The 26,173-nt window shown below is 37.1% G+C and overlaps 1 protein-coding gene across 2 annotated transcripts; it reads left to right on the top strand.

Annotated features, from left to right (window-relative positions):
- Positions 1-13,802: 13,802 nt before the first annotated feature.
- LOC115448025 (protein toll) lies at positions 13,803-21,455 on the top strand. Of its 2 annotated transcripts, none has more exons than XM_030175325.2 (7): positions 13,803-14,627; positions 15,270-16,221; positions 18,563-18,726; positions 19,287-19,432; positions 19,522-19,635; positions 19,902-20,261; positions 20,347-21,455. In XM_030175325.2, exons 1-7 carry the CDS (start codon positions 14,462-14,464, stop codon positions 21,328-21,330), a joined length of 2,886 nt encoding a protein of 961 aa, XP_030031185.2. In that variant the 5' UTR covers positions 13,803-14,461; the 3' UTR covers positions 21,331-21,455. The 2 variants fall into 2 exon arrangements, with proteins under 2 accessions (XP_030031185.2, XP_037297515.1); XM_037441618.1 differs by having other exon boundaries at positions 13,804-14,627; positions 19,284-19,432.
- Positions 21,456-26,173: the final 4,718 nt, after the last annotated feature.

Raw genomic sequence — 26,173 nt, 5'->3', positions numbered from 1 at the left:
TGCCAAGGGGGAGGGGAGAATGCTGCTTCGTAATACTTGGACGGTCCTTAAGCACTACATTATTGGCATTCTGATAACGTAAATCGACATTGGATAGCGGTAGACTAATTTGGTAGTACGATTTTTGCTTACCCTAAACACAATTTCATTAAGTTTTACTATGTATTATAAATCTTAACACGTCTGTCCTAAAGGTTTGAATACAAAGTTGAAAATTTGTGTTATTTAAAGATCCGGCCTATCTATAATCTATCTATAATATATAAATAATCCCTATTTCCCTTGGTCGCGCCATCACGCGTGAACGGCTGGACCGATTTCACTTTTTTTTTTTGTTGTGTTTGTAATTGTCAGGAGATGGTTCATATGAAAGAAAAAAATCAAAAATTTGCGCGGAAAATTAGAAAATTTAAGAAAACTTAACGAAAATATGAATTTTATATAACTGTCAATTGTTTGAAATAGCTGTCAGCGATTGACAGAATGCGCGCTGCAAATTCATAATTAAGACGGGACAACGTCTATCAGGTCAACTAGTATTAATATATTATTCAGTTCGTATTATAAAACCACAAACATCAAATATGATAATAAATTATAATTATGTGGTATCCATTTTATCATCAAACCAAAGCGTTAAATAAAGCCCTGTTGTACCGTTCAACAAACTATCTTCTGGCTATAAATCTAATGACGTATTAACCGTACTAGCCGACAGTTTTTATAAACGCTCAGCGCGAACGACGTATGTTGATTTATTTGACAGATATGTGGAAATACGCCGGGGTGATATATTTGGCTACGGTAGGGAATTTCGCAGTTTTTGTGCTAGAATAAGTAAGCACAAACTTCTCTAGTATATAAAACATGATTTAAATGAATCTTTATGGAATTTTATGTGGCGTATGGAAGTTGTATTGCGTCCGCGGTACTGCTTTCGCTCTGAGGTCTTGGATTTCTATCCCAGGGTGGGAAAAGTGATATTGGCTTGACTTTTCAGAATCAACTATCCATCTGGAGTCTGGAGTTTGAGTCCGTCATGGTGATATGCTCGCCCCCTACCACATCAAAGGACGGAACATATATGGCGAAAAGAGGGTAGTACTACACTTGCGCCTTTGCCTATCTCACCGCCATAGTGGCCCACGTAAGAATTTCGCATTCCGGTATCGGCCTTTATATATCTGGTTCTAACAGGCCGGCATAATTCTGTCACTGTTGAAAGGTAATTAGCTCTAGTCAGTGGACATTCTATTAGACGCCACTTCATATACCATCAGATGCAATGCGGTCAATTTCTCTTGCATGTATAAAACAAGATCGTGCACTAAGAAACCTGACCACAATATTCTTCACACTAGAACATAATTATTATAATAAGTTAATTATTATAATATAATATAATAATAATAATATCGGCCCTGTATTATATACTGTCCCACTGCTGAGCACGGGCCTCCTCTACTAATGAGAGGCATTAGGCCTTAGTCCACCACACTGGCCTAGTGCGGATTGGTAGACTTCACACACCTTCGAAAATCCTATAGAGAACTTCTCAGATGTGCAGGTTTCCTCACGATGTTTTCCTTCACCGTTAAAGCGAATGATAATTCAAAAAGAATATACACATGATTTTAGAAAAGTCAAAGGTGTGTGCCATCGGAACCTGCGGACATTCGTCTTGGCAGTCCATTCCACACCCAACTAGGCTATCGCCGCTTTAATAAAACAACTTAATTATTATTCTGGGGTTATCACCGTGAGTCAACTGGCGTTATACATAAATAAATGGACGTTGACACAACACACGAAAAGATGACATCATACGGAAAGGTGCGTGTCTCCGCCATATACCTATTTGTATAATCCTATTGTATATATCTATATAATCTATATACCCTATTGTATAATCTTTATAGTTAATAGGCAGCGCGCCGATGTTAATAGGTGTCTTATGCTAGCTGTGTCCATGTATCATGTCTACATAACCTAATAAAATTAATAAACATTTTAGCAGAAGTTTCTGGACGGTATTTTGATTAATAAAATACTCATACCGCAGGACACTTGTACGTTGTCACTTATTGTAGGTATGTCTCTTGTATGCGAAGGTTCGTCTGGGTAGGTACTACCGCAATGTCAATGCTGACAAGCAACAGTCCGCATGTATTATTGTTTTCCAGTTTGTAGGACAATCTAGCCAGTGTAATTACCGAGTATCATGAGACTTAATTATTATTAATACACAAAGCATCTACCTGGCTGTCCGTGACCAAATCGTGACGTTAATTATAGTTTAATATAATTCAAAATAATTGAATTAGGTAATCTATATTATATAGGGTTACCTTAATTACAAAGCTTTGAATTAGTTACTTTATACTTTAAGGTGAAAGAAGCGGTAACTAGTATCCTTTTTTTTTATTGCATTGAATGATGAGACGAGCTTACCGTTCGCCTGATGGTAAGCGATACGACCGCCCATAAACAGTAGAAAGTAGAAACACCAACCAACATAAATTATAAAGTATTTATTGTTTGGTATTTCTCTGCGCTCGCCATCCCCAGACAACAGATGTTAAGTCTTATTATGTCAAGTAATTACACTGGTTTCAATGTTCTTCAAACTGGAACACAACAGTGACTATACACCGTTGCTTAGCGGCAGTAATAGAAATAGCGATGTTACCGACCCAGGCGGACTCTTACACATTATGAGAGACCTAACACCAGTTATTTAATGTATTTACAATTTTTTATTTAAAATAAGTGTTCTTGAATGGTAAATATTTATAAAGAAGTTGAGCATTTTATATCACTTAAATTTATTTCACATGATTGATCCTTTCACATACTTATAAATACGTTTAAAAGCGTATTTGATAAACTAAATGATTTGATTATATCAATACCCATTCAAATCGTTGTCGAACCCAACTGACCCATTTACAAATCCAAATATAGATTACCCAAACTCCCTTTACAGATAGTGGGCGGGTTGTTATCAAACATTGCAGGCGGCTATAATAGCGGCGTCCATATGGTTTTATGCCAAAACGTTTATGGACATTGCTCCAGTTCGTGCGATCATTAAAAGGCCAAGCTCGCGGAGCCGCTGCGAGCGGGCTCTGGTACATATTTACGTAAAATTTTATGATCAGACACGTGTCTACTGCTGGATATAGGCCTCTAAGATTTTTCCATTGATTTTTTGGTAGCTATATCTAACGATTTCCTACGAATTTCTACAAAGTTCAATTGAATCTAAGTACTTGGATTTATTAACATTTCACGAATTATATTCTTTAACATCACTATGTCCGTTTACGAGTGAATGTTTTACCTGGTAGTGGGTAAAATAAACTGGTTTTATAGAATACTTAAAAACCTAAAGTCCATTAGTTTTACAAGTTTTAAAAAGGAATATGAATTCACTCGTAACATTTTTGGCTTCTTGGACAATCTATCATCTACTCTGATTGAGGTAGGAATTTTGCTGTTTCATTTGGTTATTTTTTGGAAGGCAATTACTTCTCTTATATTCTTTTCCTTAAAGAAGGCATTTACAATACCTTTCCTTTGGTTGTACCTGGGTATTCACCATCAATTAACCTACTTTCTAGATTTTGAGCTCTATGCTATAAACAAAAAGATACATGCTTTGCATAACAGTACTAACCTTTTAAAAGTTTGAGTTTAGCAAGTTTGCGAGCGAGTTTCGCTGCAAGTATGGCCACAGCCGTCGACGCGTCCGCTGCTTGTCGATAATTTTGCGAGCTCACCTACATTACACTACGGAACTTCGCAATTGTTTCCTGTACACTTCACGACGAAAATATCCGTCTATTACCCCAAAGAGTTTTCGAAGAACTTGTAATATATTTAACTTCAGGAATTTTTTAATGGGTATATCTGAAAGTTATAATTGTTTATAGACTTAAAATAATATATTGACGTTTTTATATCTTGTTATAACGATATTAGCAAATTACTGGCCTAAAAGTTAGTCGGGACTGTCCCAACAGCTTCTAAATAGTTGAATCCCAAATAACCACATGGTATCTCAGCGGTCGCAAACAGAAAGAACTTTGATAATTTTTTTGTTTGTTGTCTCTGCAATCAACCCCGTGGAATACCTGCAAATGAAAGACTGGAACCCTGGCTTAGCAACTGCAGGGGCAGTCGAGAGTGGGGACGGGAATAGGGGAAGATATAGTGGAGGAAGTGTGGGAATTTCCTAGGCTGGTCGGGTAAAGGGAGGGTAAATATTCGCCTTTTTAGGCCTCAATGTGTAAGTGCCAACTAAACATACCGAATTGTGTGCCTAGGCTGAGCGCCCTAGAATTGCCCGGACGGTGGGAGAAAGTGAATAAATTAATTTAAAAATAATACATAGTAATTGCACTATGTATTATTTTTAAAAATCAGAAAAATGCCTTGATATTTATTCCTTTCGGCTTAAACAAAGTCGTGATAGATACACAATCACTCTTTTAAGCGACTTCTGATATTACAGAACTCAAAACGAATAATATCCGCAAGCACTAGTAACTGATAAAAACAATTCCTCCACATAACGTCCATCCAAAACCAACACGAAACTTTCGAAATCCCGGTATTCAGACGAGTTCTGTAAACTAGTTAAAACGGAGCTGATTTCGTTGTTGGAGTGTACTTGGCCGGTCACGCGATGGCGCGGGGCACGTGAGGTCACTGGAACTGTAACGCTCAAGCTAAGGCCGCTCTTGGACGGTGAGTCGAACCACAGGAGCGGTGCGAGCGAACAACAGCCCCGCAATTGTCCGTTAATTAATCTTATTCATCAGAAGTTGAAGTTGATGATGTGAGTTAAACGATTACTTATAAATTACTATTGTATTCACAAATAAGACTTCAAAGAAGCATAGTACGTCGGCATTACCATATTTTTCTTTAGCTTAGTTTGTTTGATAGCCAAAAGAATTTAAGTTGTGTCTGAATATTGGCAAATCACAGCGCCCTTATATCAACGCACTGCGAAGGCTACCATGCCGAAAGCAAGGAGAAATACACTTATTATTGATGTACAGCATTGCTCTGTACTAAACTAAATAACGTTTGTGAATACAGGTCGTAGGTACTATGATAATCTTTACAGATGTAGTAGTTTTCTTTGTGCCTATGATTATGCAACATTTTATATTTAGACATTATGTATTACTTTCCAACAACCCAGTGGACATACATTTTTATAATTCTTCTGTGTTTGTAATTCATGTTAATTTGTACTAAGAATTTCATACATTTAATAAGGATTATTCTAATCTCCTAAGTTCTACGTAAACACTTCCGATCCTCGGCGCGGAAGTCGACTTCGCGTCGACTTTAGCGTGCGACCTGCCTTATTACATAAAGAAGAACCGTCGCCCGTCTCTGCCTAATTAACTCCACACTTAAGTGCCGTTATACCGTTCAGAAATTACCTGCCATTTAGATAGTTGCATGTTCTAGTAATAGTTTTTCGTGTTTTTGGAACAATTGTGCCAGTTTTATTTGTGTTTACACCAAATTGTCCACTCGTGTATATAATCTCTTTAGTTTATTATTTAAACTCAATAATGAGATGATTCGCCCGCTTGATTGAAAGAACAGCGTCTACTCGTACGTAGATGCACTACCGTCCAGAAGTTTAAATTGGAAGATGCTATGTGGCACCTCACTAGGTTCTTTGCTCATATTTTAAAAACCATTCAGCTACATTCAACATCAGTATTATGGTCGTCCAGATAAGCAACTCTATGAACATATGAATGCTATTTTAGCTATCAGCATGATCTGCTCTTTAGAATGTTACGTCCAAAAATTACCCAGAATTTAGTTGTAAAGTTGCGTGCTGTTGGGTCAACAGTTTTTCGCGTAAATTGTAATAGTAGTGGTGGTGTTATCGCTCGGTGGTCACAGTATATTGTTTTTATGAAACAGTTAGTGGAATAGTTTTTTTTTGAGAAAAGTTTCATATTCGGTCTACAAATGAAGAAATATTTTATGTTATTTCGTTGGATTAGACCGCTAAATATTATACAGTTATAGAGGGTAATTTTAGGCAATAAAATTATAAATAAGTGCGAATCAATCGAGTAATTTGTTAGTTTTTTCCTTCTTTGTTTATGAACATTTTTATGAAGTTTTAATATTGGTATGAATGTGGGAATACAACGTTAATGTGAATATCATAGAAAGCACAGTGATTAAGCATGATGAAAAATAGAAGAGTGGATGACAGATGAAATTTGGAATTGGCTAGAACGATGGACAGAAGACGGCATAAAAAGACATTTAGAATGAGAAATGAGAAATATATATGTTATTTTAAAACTATCCGATATTTTAGGCTTAAAATAAAAGCACATATGAATATTTTTTTTCATGGCAAAGTAACCTTATTGCATCTGATGGTAAGTGGAGTATGTTCTAATGGAATGTCGACTGACGAGAGATTATTACCTCTCAATAGTCGACACAATTATGCCGGCCTATTGGAACCTGATATACATAGGCTGGTAGGTTTTAACACCTGATAAATAACAATCCCTAAATATATAAATATATTCCTATTTGTTTTCACTACGTCATGACATTTTTAAATAAAAGGAATACTTGTGTTTTTGATACGATTACTCTCTGTAAAGCTTTGTAGTATTACTAAGTAGATACCTTCTCAGTTACCGAGTTCAATGAGCTTGCCGCGCGTTATATGTATATTTGCTTCAAATATACATCGTCAGTAGGTTCATAAAGCATTGTAATATGTCTGTTCTTCTGTACTAATATAAATAAAGCTGAAAGGTTTGCTTGTTTGAACGCACTAACCTCGGGAACTACTAAACCGATTTTGAAGTTTTTTTTTCACTAATAGGAAGCTATATTATTCCTGAGTGCTACTTTGTATCTACTTTTCCACGCGGGTGGAACCGCGAGCAAAAGTTAGTATTAAATAAAGTTTCTGCGTGATGATAATGGTAAATCGTATAAAAATTGTCTTAGTGTGGGCTTCGAACTCGATATTTAAGAACTGATTCATCACCCGCTGCGCCACGGAAGCTATCCCGAACATAAGCATTTGTTTCAAACTTTCCTACGCCAGCTTGGATGTTAAAAAGATCCATTAAGGCGTCGTTACCCATTTAAAATTTTGTGTAATGTACCATGTTTCTACTATTTTAACATAAATATAATTTACACTAAGTTTCTATTCACTTTGCTACGTCTTTCGTACGCGAGGGTCCGTATGGGTTTGTAACAACCGCAATGCCTATCACTGCCGCGAAGCTTGCAGATACATGCATTGTTATGATCCAGTTTGTAGGACATTCTAACCAGCGCCACATGATCATTAACGTCTCTGTGTGACGACCATAGTGGACGCACTAGGTACTTGCTTTACTCTGTATGGTGTTGCTTCCATTTATAGTCGGACATGTCGCTTACCATAAGACGAGCGTCAAACTCGTCTCGTCATCCAATCAAAATAAAAAACAAACAAATTCAACAGTGTGTCGTTCGACAAATTGTATCAATTTACATACAAGTTTTTAACAAAAAATTAAATTACAAAAATAAAATGGAAAAAAATATTTTTATATGACAATTATGTACTGGTTACCAATTTAGGAGGCGGTGACTAATAAAAATGCGATCTAAGTTAGATAAATAGTCTTTAATATAGTACGAAACGCACTAACAAGCCTTGAATTGTCGGTTATTCTACTGAGCTGACAGAAAAAACTTCCCGCTAATAAAAATATATGCAAATCACCAACAAACTTCACCTTAATAATTGAGTTTTTGCGCCGTATTCAGCAGCAGCGAAACCTTATTACAGTATCCAATCTCTATCGTGATAACAATGTATTTGCATTTTATATAAAATTCCCTTCAAAATGTTGTGTTTACGCAATGTTGGGAGTTAAACCGGAGATGTATTTTAATGTTTAAGTTTAATTTATAAAAAAAATACTTATATTTAAACACAACATCGCTTGTATGATAATAAAAGGGGACATGGTCGAGAATTTAATCTAGATATTACACAGATCACACAGAAATGCGCTATGGATCGGGAGGGCTTGTGTTCGAATCCCAGTTCGAACGTTACGCATGGGTTTTAGTAACACAAATTGTCTAAAACGTGATTCTTCAGGGGGTGGGGGGGGGGCTTTACACTGCACGCAATTGTTAAAACTATGTTAAACCATTCGATGTCGCCACGTGGTTGCGCCGACGCAACATCGGAGCTAAGTGAGTTAGATCGAAACACTTAACATTCGATTGACCGATAGATTGATAGACGTCAGATCTAAAATTGGCTCACAGGTACATTATAATTCAATGAATTGGATTCTGTTTAGAAACTGTGGTATACCTACATACCAAGTGAGGTATATATACAGCAATATATACTAAGAGAAACTTTCGCATATGAAAGTAGTCGCATTCTCCGTATTTTCAAACGTCGCCAAAGGAGGAGGTTCTCAATTCGATGTTTATCAAGCATATGTATAAAATTGCTAGTAAAGCTAGATAAACCAGTAAGCTTAAGCTAAGTAACAATTTTTTATTAGACACCGACTCCAAAATTGCTAACCAGTGTTTAGGTAATGATAAATTATTTTTTGTTTTTTAGTGGCTTTTTAAAGTGATTTTAAATAAAATGTTATTGTCGACTTTACTAAAATTCGGTCACTGTATAACTATTCCGAAGAGTTCTTTCAATAAGTTTTTGAGTAGTCGTAACATGGAACACGAGTCCTTAATGTACTGTCTTTGTAGAACTCTCTATTACTCTTGGGTAGGGCTGCCATCCGTCCGGAATTCCCCCCGCATTTGTCCTAGTTTGAAGGGTGTCCTGGATCCGTCCGGCAGGGATTTTAAAAAGGATCCGGGGGTAACTCGGATAACCGATAAATTAGATAATTCTTAGTTAAAAATTCTGTCATAAACCCGCATTCAAGGAGGCACGGCAAAATAGTGGATGATCGAACGCCCTCACCTGTGTCCCTGCGCGATGTAAAAATATTTCTTCAATGGATGGTGTCCGGGGATTTTTCGCCCAAATGTTCGGAATTTTTGCCGTATTTATCCGGCGTCGGCCATTCAGGTGATGGCAGCCCTACTCTTGAGTAACGTGAAGTGATACGTGTATCCGAAGTTAACCTGTGTTCATAATGAGTGACGATGATTTTTAATACATAGATGACAAGTTGCGACGAACAGAAATCGGTGGAGACAAATAATCCGCTCTAAACGCAGTACATCCAATAATGACCACTATCCGCAGTTTGTTGGAGGGAGGATATATTTTTTGTTCTCCCGGATAGCGACTGTCGTACATGAGGTGCTAATACCCGTCGTAGTGGCTCACGTACGTGTGTCGCGTTCCGGGATGAGTCTGTGTGTACCGAGTTCCAAACTGGTATAATTATAGGGGTATCATCACTCCTCTACTCCACTTACCATCATGTGCTGTAGGCTCACTTTGCCATGTCCATATAAAATTCAGTTTCTTCACTGAATTAAGAATAATAATACCAGTCCCCCAAAGATTGCAAACGTAGACTCTAAAGAAAATAAAAGACTTTGAACATGATTGGTATATCTCCGACTTTAGATGCAGAGAAAAATCCATTCGAAGAGGGCCTCGGGTATCAGCTCTCGATGTGACATATTGCTCGCTAGTTCACGTGACTTACTTTATTGCAATACGACTTTCGACTTAAGGTGCGTTGGGGTTAAATCGGACGCTTTTTCGACGTGTTAAACAGTCTCCTCGAATTATTTTTTTACAAGAATTCTATAGAAGTTATCATAATGAATCATTAACTTAGCTATATGTTATTAAATATATTAAATGGGATATATTTTTTCAATTCCTTATATATAACAGTTAATGTTTTATAAGGTTTTAAAAAAGTACCGTACTTTTAGAAATGTGTGAGAAAGATAGGACCTTCACAGGTATAGTTCGGACTACTCTCTAAAACCGTTTATGTTGAAGGGATTCTAAAATCCATAAAAAGAGTATATTCTGATCTAGATAATCATTTATACACATTCAAAAAATTTTATAAATTGCGGTAGAAATTTTTAGAAGCGAACTTTGTTTTTTTAATAGTTCTAGGCTTTCGATCTTACCCCTCATGATTGACACTGTAGATATTTTTAAAAATATTCGAAGAAATAGTACATGCACATGTAAATAAATAACAAATAAACAAAATTAATCATTCACCTGAGCTAAAAAAAATTACATAATTACTGAATTCAGACGTTTTCGTGTGTAAATTTTGACACAAACTTGCAATATTTTACAAGTGCTAGATCGAACGATTTTTATCCGTTCTTTAACGACAAATAATTGTATGCGTAAAGATCGGATCTCTGGGAATATAGGTGTTTCGACAAATGTGAATAAACAAGTCACAAGATTTATTTCCTTTTTGATACTATACAACTACTAAATTAATTTAAAACAGTAAATACTAAATTAAAATTAGGCAAATTCTTGCTTGGGGTTAATCCGGATCTGCCAGGGAACGACGAAATGCCGATATTCTGTTTGTTAGCACCGTAAACATTATTTACTTGACGAAATCATTTATGTGAAATAGTGGAACGTAGGGAACAAAATGGGGTCTCAGGTAGTGTTGTCTAAAAACAAAAATTATAAGACAATTGCAAGTTATTTGATTTATACGATGTTACACCTCCTACGATCTTACCCCAACGCGCCTTATATGCTTTATTTTATTTTACCTTGAGATTGCCTGATGCATGCTATTTATTCTGCTTGACTGGATATCTTCCCCTTCCATAGAGGAAAGTAACCATCTGTTCTTCTACAGCGGAGACAAACTAATTATCCACTGCTAAAGTCCCAATTGCGTCAGTATTTTCGTGTTGTAATATTATTTATCATTTCGTACTTTACATTTTGAACCTCACCTTAAAAGTACAATCAGATTGCGCTCAAATCTCACTCAATCCTTATTCTGAAACGATTCAAGTCCGCGACTCTCACCCATTCACTCCTAAATGTTGTCCATTAACAGGCTTATACCAATGTCTGGGGTTGGATATACTTTCTATCCACCCGAATTACAACCACTGCCACACAGAGGTGGTAAAACCCGCTATAGTGGCAATAGGGATTTGGATCCAATAAATGATGGCAAAAGGAAGAGCGTCAAAATGTGGGGCTGATTACAGCGGGAGGGATTAAAGATTCGAGTTTATTTTATAAAACAAAAGGCATTTCAATTCAACAAATATTTTTTTTTTTATTGTACGGGTAATTAAGAAACTATTACAACACGAGCAATGAAATCTTCTTGACACTTTGTTTTGTTATGTTTATATTATGCACATGCAAAAAAAGTCTTTTAGTCGGTGCCTAATTCAAATTGATCAAATTGTTTCTGTCTTGTATTTTGAATGCGTACCTAGCTTAGTTACTAAATTAAGTGTTTATGTCAATATTCCTGGCACCACTCGACTCAGTCACAACTGTTTCGATCTGTCAACTTACTGGATTTATACAGGCTGAACATGGACTGTGACTTCTTGGAATCGGCCTCTATAGTTTCACAATGTGGTATTTAATAACGTATTAATGTAACGAATAAGAAAATTAGCCGCACGAACATTGACAACATAAAATATGGCTCATTAAAATAATCATTATTAATACTTATAAATATGGGTTTAGAGAATTTATTTTACTTATTAAAGATAAGATGTCCACTTACAATGAGTATTAGTAAATTAAAGTTACTTAAAAACTATGGTCAGCACAATCAATCTTACGTGTATTTAAGATATTTCTTCCCTTACAAATTTTCTAAGCCTTGTTTTAAATATCTCCGTTGATTTACTATATTTTATATTATTTGGAAGACTATTGTATAATTGCGCACCCTCAAACATTATATTTTTCTTACCGTGACTGCTGGTTCTGTGGTGTCTTAATTTAATTTTGTTAGTGTTTCTCAAACTATGATGATTGATGGTATGTTCTCATTGTAATTGAATGTCTGATTGTATTTTATTAGTCAATATTTTCCTAATTAGAATAGAGGTTGTATATGCATACAATTGTTTTATATTAAATATACCTATCTCTATTATGTCTTTGTTAGAATTCATAATTAGCTGCTTTATAGAACATCGCAAAGGTTTCTAATACGCAATTTTCATGATCATGTTATAGATATGAACGACAAAAGACGCGAGATCTAAATGGGTGCCAAGCTCAATGGTCAGTCCTGGAATTTATTGTAACAACATACAATATTTTTTAGCAACTAAAATATAATTTCTTCTTATAACTTAGGATAATATATTGAAGTCTAAGGTCTAACTTGGCTAGTTCGAATATACGAATTATAATAATGGAAAGGTCGGGAGAAAATTATAAATATAAAATCCGCAATAAAATCCGAAAAATAGTTTAATTTTAGTAGGTACTTAATCATAATCAAATTAATTAAGAAGGTATTCCGCTCGGTATATATTCACGTGAAGATCTCAAAATCCACATAAAGCCAGGATGTCATCAATTTTGATTACTGATTCTTACATTACACGCATACATGAAACAATTAATTGAAAAATTTACTAGATGCCTATTTATTCCTTTATATTTACCCAACTATCTATCTGGATGCCAAATTTGAACATTCTAGGTCATCTGGAACGGGGTTAGAGCTTTGATCTATAGGTATTAATATCTAAATAACTGTTTGAGGTGTGTATATGACATTTGAAGCACATATCGTGTATCTCGAAAGTCAATATATGAAACAAATTTGACGTGTTTATATGAAATAGTTTTTTAGGTATGAAGAAGTTAAAAGGGGCTCCAAATGGTACGGGTAATATAATATACAGTACTGCTCAGATTCAACGTGACTCGACACGCTACTGGTAGAAATCTACGCAAATACGACAGAATGTGCTTATTAAATATTTTATTATAGAGATTTCAAAGTTAACTGAAATTGTTATCGAAATCTTACGAGAAAATTGGTATTATCAAATTAAAATTCTTCAAAGACCCTATAAAAAGTGCGTGAACCATCCACTGTGAACATTTTTATATTTATCAAGTATAATTATTGAATAAAATCACCAGGTTATTTGCGAAACTATTTTCTTTAACTAAGTAATACCAAATACACGTTACCTCGGGTATTTAATGTTAACAATTTCCTGTACATTACTTAAATTAATATTTTAGTCAGGTATAAAACTAACTTTAAGGGGGAAAAAACGGATGGAATTTTGCATACACTGATGCAAAATTCCATTATCCAACAAACAACTAGTTTGTTATAAAAATCTAACGAATTTGAGCCATTGATTTGACGTCATATATTCTCGAATAACCTCTCACAAACGTTTCTGTCGCAACTCTGATAAGCAGTTCCCAGTACGGCAGGAGCTATAACGACTTTTGTGACGTGTAAACGCCAGAGGTGACGCACTTATCAACATGTAAGTAGTTAGACTATTATTATTTGTTATCCTAACTACACATTTGTTCGCCTGGCAGGGCCGGCTCATACAAACATATTGGACTTTTGGGTGAGTGGTTTAGGCACTCGGACTAATAATTGTTGGATTACGGATTGCATTGATACAAATAAAATATATATCTTCCCATACGGCCTACGGGTCACGGCGATGTGTTTATTAAATAGGTAAGTAAAATATATGTTTTTATACGTTACTTATATAATAAAAACAAATAAAGTTGGATCTAAAAACATTACAAATCAAAGGAACTTTAGCTTTGTATAAAATTATTAAAAAACTACGCAAATCGGCCTACGAATTCAGAATAATCGAATTACATAGGTACATAAAAATATACTGGAATTTTTGAAAGAGAAAAAAAATTTGTAGGTATCTAGAATTGCAGTTCAAATAAAATTGTAACCGATGAAAGCTTACCACGCATAATTATTGTTAAATCACGATAAGTTTTGGCACGGCATTGTAAGTTATTCACAATATGACCCGAAGTGTCAGCGCCGCACATGCGCGGGAGCACTCGTACTTATACCCGACATTGTGACTAAATACCTAATTTTATGTTTTGCTCATCGCCCGTTGCGCGACATTAAGCAGTATCCAGTAGTCAGTGATCAGTGTTACTACACTATTTTGCTTCTTAGCGATTAGTGAACACGCGCATATCGTTTACTTCAACAAACAATTATTACGACAAGACGAATCAACGATTATTCAAACGTTATTTTCGCGGGATGTTTCTCTGTTGGCGGGTACTGTTGCGTGGTGTGCAGTCAACGATTTATTCGATCGGATAATGTGCTCTTTAAGTGTTGACGCGGCGGAATATCGTCGGTTAGACTAATAAATCGTGTCGATTTATGTGTGACCCACTACGGTGTCGTGCGACGTGATGCAGGCTCGGCGGTGGTGCGCGGCACTGCTATTAATGCAGACGCTGAGCTGGCTCGGAGTCAGTAAAATCATACCGCGTCCCGAGTGCGCGCCAGTCGCAGACTGCCAACTTATACGAAACTACATAACCTATGAATATGCACAATTCTACTTCAACGTATCAGGTAACTATCTGTTCTCAACTAGCTCACGCTGCGGCCTAGGTTTACCCAAATACGTCGCCAACATAATATTATAGAACGTGTTTATTACTACTGCCGACTATACCTAATTTTAGAGATATATATTGTTTTATTAATATCTATATATATAATATCTTTTTTTTGTAACCGGCTTTAAGAAAGACAAGGTTCTTATTAAGATAAATATGAATTGCTCAATCACGGTGTAGTCTGTAGATCCCTATGTACATGATGATCACCAAACGAGCTAATGAATTGGTGTGTTTGTTTTCTTAACATCAAAATCTATCATCTAATCTCTTGGGAAGTTACATAACTGTATGCTACGAATTTAAAGTCAGATGCCAGTAAAATCAAAGTTGGACCGTTTAGATATATTACATGACTTAATAACTTCAGAGTGGATTTATCCTAATACTATAATGAATGTCACTGAACCACTTCGTCCTTATAACTGGTCCTAGTATAGTGTCACATTTTTAAATTTCACAACAAAAATTTCATTTCCTATTTGGAATTAAACATAAGTGCCTTTGGAATTTTAATACAATGTTAAATGTATACACGTAACCTCAGCTTATGAGTCGATCTCCCCCATTCACGCACATTTGTCTTATTTCACAGGACATGAAGTGGTATTTATATATCACGACAAAACCTATGAAGTTGAATTGTCATGCAATTACATCGCCATGGACAATGCAATGCTGCCGCGGTTCTCAACGACCTTGTCAGTCTACGTAATGGTGGTTAATGAATGTGCTTTGCCAAGAAGTGGGTCAATCGATGCCGCTGTCGGTGCACTTAATATCAACATTTTGTCGGAGCTGACTCTGAACAAATTCCAAGAGCCGGCGGTGATAACGCGCACACACCTTACCGGTTTACAGCGGCTACAGAAGCTGGTGCTATACGGTAACTCAAACACAAGCCTCGCCCCCGGCGCACTGGCCGCGCTCTCCGCCGCGTCCGCACTGAAATTTCTTGTATTGCATACAGTACGCGTGCCCGCCGCTGACCTGGCGCGCTTGCCGTCGTCACTGCAAGAACTAGAGTTGTGGGATATGGGCGTTGCGAGTATGCATTTAGATTCATCGGTTAATTTGACGTTACTCTTAGTAATCGATACACATTATCCTGTCGTCGTGAATGTGAGCAATGCCGTTGCGCTCAGAGACTTGCACATAAATACCCCGAGTACTGTGTTGACCGAAGACGCGCTCCCGTCGTCACTCAACTCACTTCTTCTACGGAGGTGGAACGAAACGCATCCGGTGCCTAAGACACGTTGCGCACTACTTCAGGTACTTAATGTAATCGGCACCGACAATGCTACCTATCCGGTGTCACTCCCGGACGAATGGCTGTCCAACTGCGGGCAGCTGTGGTATCTCAAAATGGAGTCCGTGCCGATTAGCGGCGTACTTCCGGCGCGGATGCTGGCCAAAACGACTGCGCTTAAAGTGATTACTATCCGGAACTGTAACCTTACCGCGTTGCCGTCGGGCCTGTTAGACGACACGCTGAACCTCGCCACACTCGACTTGTCCAACAATCAACTTGCGTCGTTGCCCAGGTTTGTGTTTTTCTTATTACATTGGATTGTCAAAGTATACTAGTCATTTGATTGTAAAAAACATGACATCACTATGTGTTATGTTTTATACAATCATAATGACATTTCAATAATTCTAATTTGACATAATCATATACCTATATCTTAATGAAATGTAATTTTTGAAAGACGACCAACCGATTATGTTGTGTTTGCCTGTTTAATATTACTATTTTTTTTCTTTTCTCATGACTGAAAATTATGATTGTAAATGTAGGCGAATGCACGCTGTACGCCGTTATTTAAGTATGAATCTATGTTCTCTCTTATTTCCTATCTTTAATTTTATTTTATGCCGCTCCAGGTTTAATCGATTGAATTTCATCTTATCCCATGTTAACGGTGACATGCGTGAATAAGCTAATATAACTATTGTGACTATGTACAAGAAAGACTTGTTTTTTTTTTTACAAAAGATGTACTGAACAATTGATGACAAAAAAGAAAGCCCGGAGTTTCTTTCTGCCTTTCTTATTCGGGTAGTCATCACTTAGGTAGCTAGTGAAAGGCTGGTAGGTTAGCTAGGTTAGGGCTCATGTCCTCGCCGGTGAGGATGGCGACGCGTTATTCTTCTATTTCCCCCTACTCGCCAGCCCGAGCTGGTTACTTTGGTTTGTACCTTGTTTTTATTATAAATTTTATCCCTAATTTAAAATGTCCATAGTTATATAAGTAATTTTAATAGTCGTCTAGAAAAATTATAATTATTCTTATGCTTTGTTTTAACTTATCAGAAGTGCAACTTTGTTCGCCTACGTGATAAATAAAGTATTTTATTATTTTTATTTATGATTTTATTTGTGAATGTTGGTACATCTTTATTTAGTAAGCACATAAGAACAATATTTTACTAAGGAAACTGAACTAATATTAATTGTATGTGTAAACTGTTGATGTTCCTGTGTATAATAAAAAATAAAAAATTTTATACAACTCATCGAGCCTGATCCCTAATTAGAAGTATTGTGTTCGGCAAGTGTTATATGTTTTTTAGTAAACTTGGCTAACGGCTCCATTGATTGTCCTGAACTCCTAAAGTTGATATCCTTACGCACTAATCAAATTGGCCCAAGGCAACGAACCTTGTTGCAAGTACCGATAACTAGTACAAACTATAGGCGTAACGCATTTACCTTACGAAGCGCCCACGACTTTAAATAATATTCCACCTGAATTGAATATTGACTTATTGTGCGCCAACGCTAGCACAGTGAGCAGAAAGCTTAACGCGAAATATTACCTTGAGGACATTGGTTCGCATCGGACACAGCAATTTTGTTGACGTTTATTGCGTTTTAATTTTCTTTTATTCTTTAATTAAGTAATACAATATATACATATCTATATATATAAAAATCAATTGCTGTTCGTTAGTCTCGCTAAAACTCGAGAACGGCTGAACCGATTTGGCTAATTTTGGTTTTGAATTATTTGTGGAAGTCCAGGGATGGATTAAACGGTGACGAACATAAATAATAAATAACGGAAAATACTAAAAACGACAATATAAGTTTTCAATACAAAATGTTCCTACCTGTCAAACATTTCATGTCTTTTTCTCTTTTTAGAAATAAAGAACTGTAACATATATATAGATGTATTCAGAAATAAGTCTGTTTCATAGTTGTATTATGAGGTCCGATTTCTTTGGTTTATTTTGTTCAAATACAAAACATTTCAGAAATAAATAAAGTGTAAAAGTGTCAGTGGGTTCTTAAAAATAGAAAATAAATAAATAAATTTCAAGACTATTATTAAAATCTATCATCAATTTGTCAGTGCGTGAGAACTTTATTTATCGTTATTGTCGCAAAATGCCACGGAGAAGATGACTTAGATAGTCGAAGTTAATCAAATGTACGACGAGCTACTTCACGTGCAAACCGTACTCTCGACTAGCGAGAGACAGATAATGATAACATACGTATTGTATGGCAAAATTGTGTTTCACAATAAATAACAATAATAAATGTATGTAGGTGATACGAAGTTCACCGGGTCATCTAGTACTTAATATATATTTAACTACATAAGATATTCAACAATCTTTGTGCATATTTGATTTGTATTCAAATGCGGAGGCTTGTTATTAGCAATAGTTGTTATGTTTCATATTATATATTTATTTTGTTTATTAGTCTGTAAGCCTTCTTCAAAATAAAAATAAAAAAAAGTGGCAGTAGGCACATTGCTACCAACGTGGCAAGATGTACCTTTGCCGGCTCATTCCAATATTGCCCTCTACACAAATAATACTGTTCACAATTAGAGTACCTACAACATTACGCACTTTTTTGTACAGAGAATTATTTGAGCACACGAAGTTCCTACGCAATCTCATACTATCGAACAACCAGCTGACGAGCGAGGTAGTGGAGGCGCTGTCGACCGTCACCTCGCTTGTTAAACTAAAGCTCAGCAATAATAACCGCATAGGCGACTTATGTTCCCACGACTCAGTGTCAGGTAAATATTCAACGACTTACTGATAAATATTGTTAATAAGTGTAATTATCATTCTGTGTTTCGCCTTGCTATGATCAGTGACATTTACCGTCAGAGGAAGAGATACAAAACATTGTATAGTTATAATAAACGCATGCGGCATTCATTAGTGTTACACCAATATAATTAAATAATTTCTTATTTAATTACCACTTCACAACACTTTTATTCAGCGATATTATACGAGACGTCTTTACTTCAAGAGAGCTCAAACAAGAATGCCATCTTCCCGACTGCTATCAATAAAATTATCCATGTCTATCGACAGACGTCGGTTATACCGAAAGTCAATATTAATAAAGTGACTACCGGATGTATCTGTTGGGAACATACTTTACATCAATAACAATAATTAACAAATTAATGTTAAAACAAAAGATAATATAATTTTTACAATTTCTAACACTAGGTAGGTCTTAGTTTGGTAAATCACGCACCCACTAAATATTTTGTAATCACAATGCTCATTTTAAAGCAGTTTTTATAAATGGTTAAATGCAAAGACTTTAACTTATTAGCAGGTCCCTCACCACTGAGTTCACTGACGAGGCTAAACGATCTCTATCTGAGCAACACAGGAGTATCACACGTGTGCTCCGACTGGCTTGAAAAGCTAACCTACCTCACGGATCTCTACTTAAGTGACAACCCCATCACTCTCTACAATGTGCGTATACTGCTTCAGGCTGCTAATCCTTCCGTATATACATTTTTGTGGCTATAGTGAATAAGTAATATGATGGATGCTGTCCACAGTTGGCGGATCTACAGTTTCGTCGAATGCACAAAGGCGCTCGTGTGTATTTAGGACATTTCAAGCAGCAGTTTACGCGCACAGATTACGAACTCGCCCGTAATAACAACATTGAGGTGAGTTGCACCCCCTGTGCCCGCTGTATCAGCATTAGCTCCAAATCCATAAAAAAGTACAATGTAATTAACCCAAAGCGACGGTAATTGCTCCAAGACAGTCGCGAAACGAACACTGTAGCACCTGTAGGTGAAAGTATAGTAGTAGTAACAGTATGTAGTAGTAACAGTGAACGTAAATTGCGTTCTAAAATGCAATAATATTTGTCATTAGACTCCACAGTATATTATAGTATAATGCAAGGGTAACGCACTCTCGGTTTCAGGCTGTCGTAACTCTCTCCGGTTCGTTAGAATGCGACTGCAATTCATACTGGGCAGCACAGGTGTTCCGTATGAAAGCTTGGCGGGCATCCAGCTCCATGATATTTTGTGAAAAAAAACCAGTCATTGAGGTGGATCCCGACACCTTTACCTGCCTTGACCCAGCGAAGTGTGCTAAGCTGGCGGATAGTTGTACGTGCCGTATCCGCGACGACATTCAGTACAAACAAGTGGTCATTGTGCACTGCAGCGGACTCGCCGAGTTCCCGCGCCTGCCACAAACCATGGACAAGTGGATCCTGCACCTGCCCCACAACAACATATCATACATCGCCGCGGCCGACGTATCCCCGAACATCGTGGTGAGTATATCCAGTCGTGGACAGTGTTTATTTTCCACTTCGAGGATTACAATAATATGAAAGTTCACTTTCTGTTTTAACTTAGGAACTCGATCTAAGAAACAATTCAATCAAGAAAATCGACGTACAGGCGTCAGCAAAACTAGCCATCGTCCGGCTGCAATTGGGTGGTAACCCGATCGAGTGTGACTGCGAGGCGTTGAAGCTGCTGGCGCCGCTGTTCAAACCTGACTCAAAGCTGCTTGACAGAAAGAACGTGAAATGTGAAAACGACACGCAGATTACCTTGACGATGCTGAAATTATGTACTAAGTCATCCAATGGGCTGGTGTACTTGCTGTTCCTGTTGCTGTTACTCGCATTTGTCGTAACCGGACTGCTCGCACGAACCGCAATACGCCTGCGCATCAAAATGATCCTCATGAGGCTGGGCTGGATGTCGAGGCTACTGGAGCCCGCGGACGACGATCGCCCGTACGACGCGTTTGTGTCTTTTGCACACGAGGATGAGGAGCTGGTGATGGAGCAGCTGGCGGCACGGCTCGAGAGCGGCTCGCGGCCGTACCGACTGTGTCTGCATTACCGCGATTGGGCGCCAGGCGAGTGGATCCCGGCGCAAATAGCGGCTTCGGTGCGGGCTTCTCGGCGCACGGTAGCGGTCGTGTCGGCGCACTACTTACAGTCGGGCTGGGCGCTTGCCGAGATCCGCGAGGCGACCGCAGCCTCGCTGCAGGAAGGCGTGCCCCGCCTCATCATCGTGCTGCTCGACGAGACCGACCGGTTGATGCTCGATATAGACCCTGAGTTACGTGCCTATGTGCGCAACAATACCTACGTGCGCTGGCATGATCCATGGTTTTGGGAGAAGCTGAAGCAGGCGCTGCCTCCACCGCGGGAACAACGGTCGCAGATAGCTCCGTCGTTACCAGCACTGGCGCGGACTCATGACAGCCTAACTCTGCGCACTTACTCTCCCCGAGAAAGTGACCCAGCGCCCGCTGCTAAGCCGGCGCACACTCCGCACGAGACGGACGAGCCAGCGCCGGACGCGAGTCCTTGCTACATATAAATCCAGAACTTGCGTGTACCCATCGATATACAGGGCGATTTTGACATTGTGTTACTAAATGAAACCACATTCTCGTCTTCACTTTTGCTGACATTGTGCCAAAAATCATTCATTAATAACGAATATTTCCACCAAAAATTCTGGTTTTAGTATCCTGATTTTTTTATCATTTTGTATTTTAATGCGAATACGACATGTGCATGAGTGTATTTCTCACCGAAAGTATGATGTTGCCGCTGCGGAAAATTACTTTAGAGTAGTAGTAGTAGTGGCACTAGGACATGTAAAGTTAAAATTACTTTTTATTAATATTTATTTTTTTCAAAACTTACACGTTTTCGTTTTACATCTACGGCTCAAGTAACTTATTGTAAAGTGTAAAGTTTCATTTAGTACCGCAATGTCAAAATGACCCTGTATATGTAGTCGTTACTGCTCATTTTTAAATAAATTACTGATTATAACATTAAGTTTGCTACGTTGCTCAAATCTAGATATAGTTACTAAGTGTAGAACAAAGCTGATTGGACGCACTAATTGAAAAGATAAACGAACTTTAACTAACTGAAGTTCGACTGGAATTATACGTTCCGCTGACTTAATATGGACTAAAGATATGAGATTGCAAAATTATAGATTATATCAAGGAATAATGTTTTTTTTATGATCATTGCATGAGGTAGTATTATCTAGTAGTTTAGTATAATTACTGACACACATTTCTATTTAAGTACTCTGTACGTTGATTTTAAATTAAGGAAATCAATTTTTAAGAATCATATCGGAGAATTAGTCTAAGAAGGTAATATGAAGTCTGCCAACACACAGTAGACCATCGCGTGGTCGTGTACTGACGCGCTAAACCTCTTATTATCCTGACCTGTCATTATCATTTAATATTATTTAACGGAATCAATATATTATAAAACCAAGACCCCAGCCATATCTGTCGCCTGATTGAACGCGATAGACTCAAAAACTACTAAATGGATTTAGATAAAATTTGGATTGTGATAGTTAGAGACTCTGGAAAGAACATAGGCCATTTTATATGACGGGAAAATATATACCGTAACTTTTATAACAGAAATCGTTAGCCCGGAAAAACTTTGTCATACAGTTGGAGCCGCGGGCAAAAGCTAGTAATTAAATATTGCGGCTTTTTAATCCAAGTGAATACTAGGAATGGAGCAATAAATTAACTAACCTAACCTAACATGACCTAGCCTAACAGGGCGCATTACCGTAACTTAATATTATAGTGTGATGTCATCAAAGGCGCAACGAGGAAAATTACCTAAATGTAATGATATGCAGACTGTAGTCCAGGCATTTACCTTGTATTTATATTTTGGCTTGAACCTAAAGTTTTTACGTACCTACACCGAGTTACATGATGTTTTTTTTATTCTCGAAAAGACAAAAAAGTCATTTACCTACATGAGAATAACATAACAAAACAGAAGTAGTAATAGAAATAGAATAGTCGCCGTGCACTCAACAAAAATGTTCTATTTATTATTGTTCGAAAGAGCAGTTTTTTTATTTTTATTATTTTAACGTATAAAACTTGACTGCTCTCAAATTTAGACAAAGAGTTACTGATTTTCAATGATGTAGCTTGTTAATCCAGATTTGAAAATGTTAAGTGAGCTTACATTTTTGATGTTAGATGGTATACTATGGTAAAATTGCGCTCCTTCAAAGGTAATATTTTTTTAGCATAATTAGTTTGTATTCTTGGTAGAACAAGTAAGCCAGGTTACCAAGCAGGGGCAGGGAGGGGCAGCTGCCCCCACCTAGATTCGAAAAAGTCGCCAAATGTAAAGCAACCAAGTCCTAAGTCTTTGACTTGACTTGCTTGATCGATCATTCCCGTATTTCAAAACTAGAACGAATTCACTGCTGCCCTCGACTTTACTTACAATTCTTACTTTTCTCATTCTCCATTTAACTCGGTTGGCTTTCAAAATGAGGGTGCGACAACTATTACTGAATTGGAAGTGTCACCTCCCTAATTCATTTATCTTATGATTAATATATAGGTATACAATATAGTATGCATTTTATATATTAGTATATTTAACTTTATTTTATGTCTACATTAAATTTATTTATAATTCATTAATATTTGTATATATCCTATTAGTTTTATCTACTGTTGTATTTGCTTATCGCAACAGATTTCTTTGATGCACCATCTTCTTCATCTGCTCCACCTTAAGGTTGACTGGGAAAGAATGCTTACGGCATTAAGTCCGCCTATGTACAATTTTTTGTATATGAAGTGCAAATAAATAAATATATAAATAATTATTTATTTATTTCTTGAGGTATACATCGAGAAATTCTATTGAGCGCTCCAAAAGACTTGAAAGCTTTCCATTAACGTAGTCAATCTGGCTGTTCCGCGTTAGGTTATTGACTATTCTTAAACCAAAGTACTTCCCGAAGTTTTTATTTTCTATTGGTGTATTGTTAATGGTCAGTGGATCATGAGGTGGTATATTTTTATTCTTAGGTTTGAAGGTAATGAAACATGTTTTAGAAACTTTCATAGTCAATAGATTATATTGAAACCATTCATTTAAAAGATCTAGGTCCTCTTGTGCATGTGTAATGTGTTGTATATTAGCCCCGAAGTAATACTAACATGTATCATCTGCACATAGAGTTATATGACCATGTAGTATCAAATCTGCAATATTATTAACATAATATATTTAATATATCAAAAATAAGTAGCAGCAATAGATTCCTGCGGCCCACCACAAGTGACAGGTAGGATGGGGCTCTGACAGTTTTCTATCTTCACGGCTTGGGATCACTGTATAATTATTTCGAAGAGTTCTTTCAATAAGTTTTTGAGTAGTCGTGGCATGGAACAAGAGTCTTCAATGTACTGTCTGCAGAACACTATTACTCTTCGATAGGGCTGCCCCCGTCCGGAATTCCCCCCGCATTTGTCCTAGTTTGAAGGGTGTCCCGGATCCGTCTGGCAAGGGTTTTTAAAAAGTATCCGGGTGTTACTCGCATAAGCGGTAAATTGAAATAATTCTTAGTTAAAAATTCTTTCATAAACCCGCATTCAAGAAGGCACGGCAAAATAGTGGATGATCGAACGCCCTCACCTGTGTCCCTGCGCGATGTAATAATATTTCTTCAATGGATGGTGTCCGGGGATTTTTCGCCCAAATGTTCGGAATTTTTGCCGTATTTATCCGGCGTCGGCCATTTAGGTGATGGCAGCCCTACTCTTGGGTAACGTGAAGTGATACGTGTATCCGAAGTTAACCGGTGTTCATAATGAGTGACGATGATTTTTAATACATAGATGACAAGTTGCGACGAACAGAAATCGGTGGAGACAAATAATCCGCTCTAAACGCAGTACATCCAATAATGACCACTATCCGCAGTTTGTTGGAGGGAGGATATTTTTTGTTCTCCCGGATAGCGACTGTCGTACATGAGGTGCTAATACCCGTCGTAGTGGCTCACGTACGTGTGTCGCGTTCCGGGATGAGTCTGTGTGTACCGAGTTCCAAACTGGTATAATTATAGGGGTATCATCACTCCTCTACTCCACTTACCATCATGTGCTGTAGGCTCACTTTGCCATGTCCATATAAAATTCAGTTTCTTCACTGAATTAAGAATAATAATACCAGTCCCCCAAAGATTGCAAACGTAGACTCTAAAGAAAATAAAAGACTTTGAACATGATTGGTATATCTCCGACTTTAGATGCAGAGAAAAATCCATTCGAAGAGGGCCTCGGGTATCAGCTCTCGATGTGACATATTGCTCGCTAGTTCACGTGACTTACTTTATTGCAATACGACTTTCGACTTATATGCTTTATTTTATTTTACCTTGAGATTGCCTGATGCATGCTATTTATTCTGCTTGACTGGATATCTTCCCCTTCCATAGAGGAAAGTAACCATCTGTTCTTCTACAGCGGAGACAAACTAATTATCCACTGCTAAAGTCCCAATTGCGTCAGTATTTTCGTGTTGTAATATTATTTATCATTTCGTACTTTACATTTTGAACCTCACCTTAAAAGTACAATCAGATTGCGCTCAAATCTCACTCAATCCTTATTCTGAAACGATTCAAGTCCGCGACTCTCACCCATTCACTCCTAAATGTTGTCCATTAACAGGCTTATACCAATGTCTGGGGTTGGATATACTTTCTATCCACCCGAATTACAACCACTGCCACACAGAGGTGGTAAAACCCGCTATAGTGGCAATAGGGATTTGGATCCAATAAATGATGGCAAAAGGAAGAGCGTCAAAATGTGGGGCTGATTACAGCGGGAGGGATTAAAGATTCGAGTTTATTTTATAAAACAAAAGGCATTTCAATTCAACAAATATTTTTTTTTTTTATTGTACGGGTAATTAAGAAACTATTACAACACGAGCAATGAAATCTTCTTGACACTTTGTTTTGTTATGTTTATATTATGCACATGCAAAAAAGTCTTTAGTCGGTGCCTAATTCAAATTGATCAAATTGTTTCTGTCTTGTATTTTGAATGCGTACCTAGCTTAGTTACTAAATTAAGTGTTTATGTCAATATTCCTGGCACCACTCGACTCAGTCACAACTGTTTCGATCTGTCAACTTACTGGATTTATACAGGCTGAACATGGACTGTGACTTCTTGGAATCGGCCTCTATAGTTTCACAATGTGGTATTTAATAACGTATTAATGTAACGAATAAGAAAATTAGCCGCACGAACATTGACAACATAAAATATGGCTCATTAAAATAATCATTATTAATACTTATAAATATGGGTTTAGAGAATTTATTTTACTTA

The sequence above is a fragment of the Manduca sexta genome, chromosome 22 (assembly GCF_014839805.1).
Source record: "Manduca sexta isolate Smith_Timp_Sample1 chromosome 22, JHU_Msex_v1.0, whole genome shotgun sequence".
In the NCBI taxonomy this organism is placed as follows: Eukaryota; Metazoa; Arthropoda; class Insecta; order Lepidoptera; family Sphingidae; genus Manduca; species Manduca sexta.
The sequence above is the reverse complement of the archived record's forward strand: the minus strand, read 5'-3'. Positions and strand labels throughout refer to the sequence as shown.

What these genes read in the sequence shown, in the direction of transcription:
- LOC115448025 (XM_037441618.1), top strand. Translation starts at nt 14,462, where the DNA reads ATGCAGGCTCGGCGGTGGTGCGCGGCACTGCTATTAATGCAGACGCTG. An exon ending in TTCCCACGACTCAGTGTCAG is followed by an intron (nt 18,727 to 19,283) that starts GTAAATATTCAA and finishes TTAACTTATTAG; the next exon opens with CAGGTCCCTCACCACTGAGT. An exon ending in CCCGTAATAACAACATTGAG is followed by an intron (nt 19,636 to 19,901) that starts GTGAGTTGCACC and finishes TCTCGGTTTCAG; the next exon opens with GCTGTCGTAACTCTCTCCGG.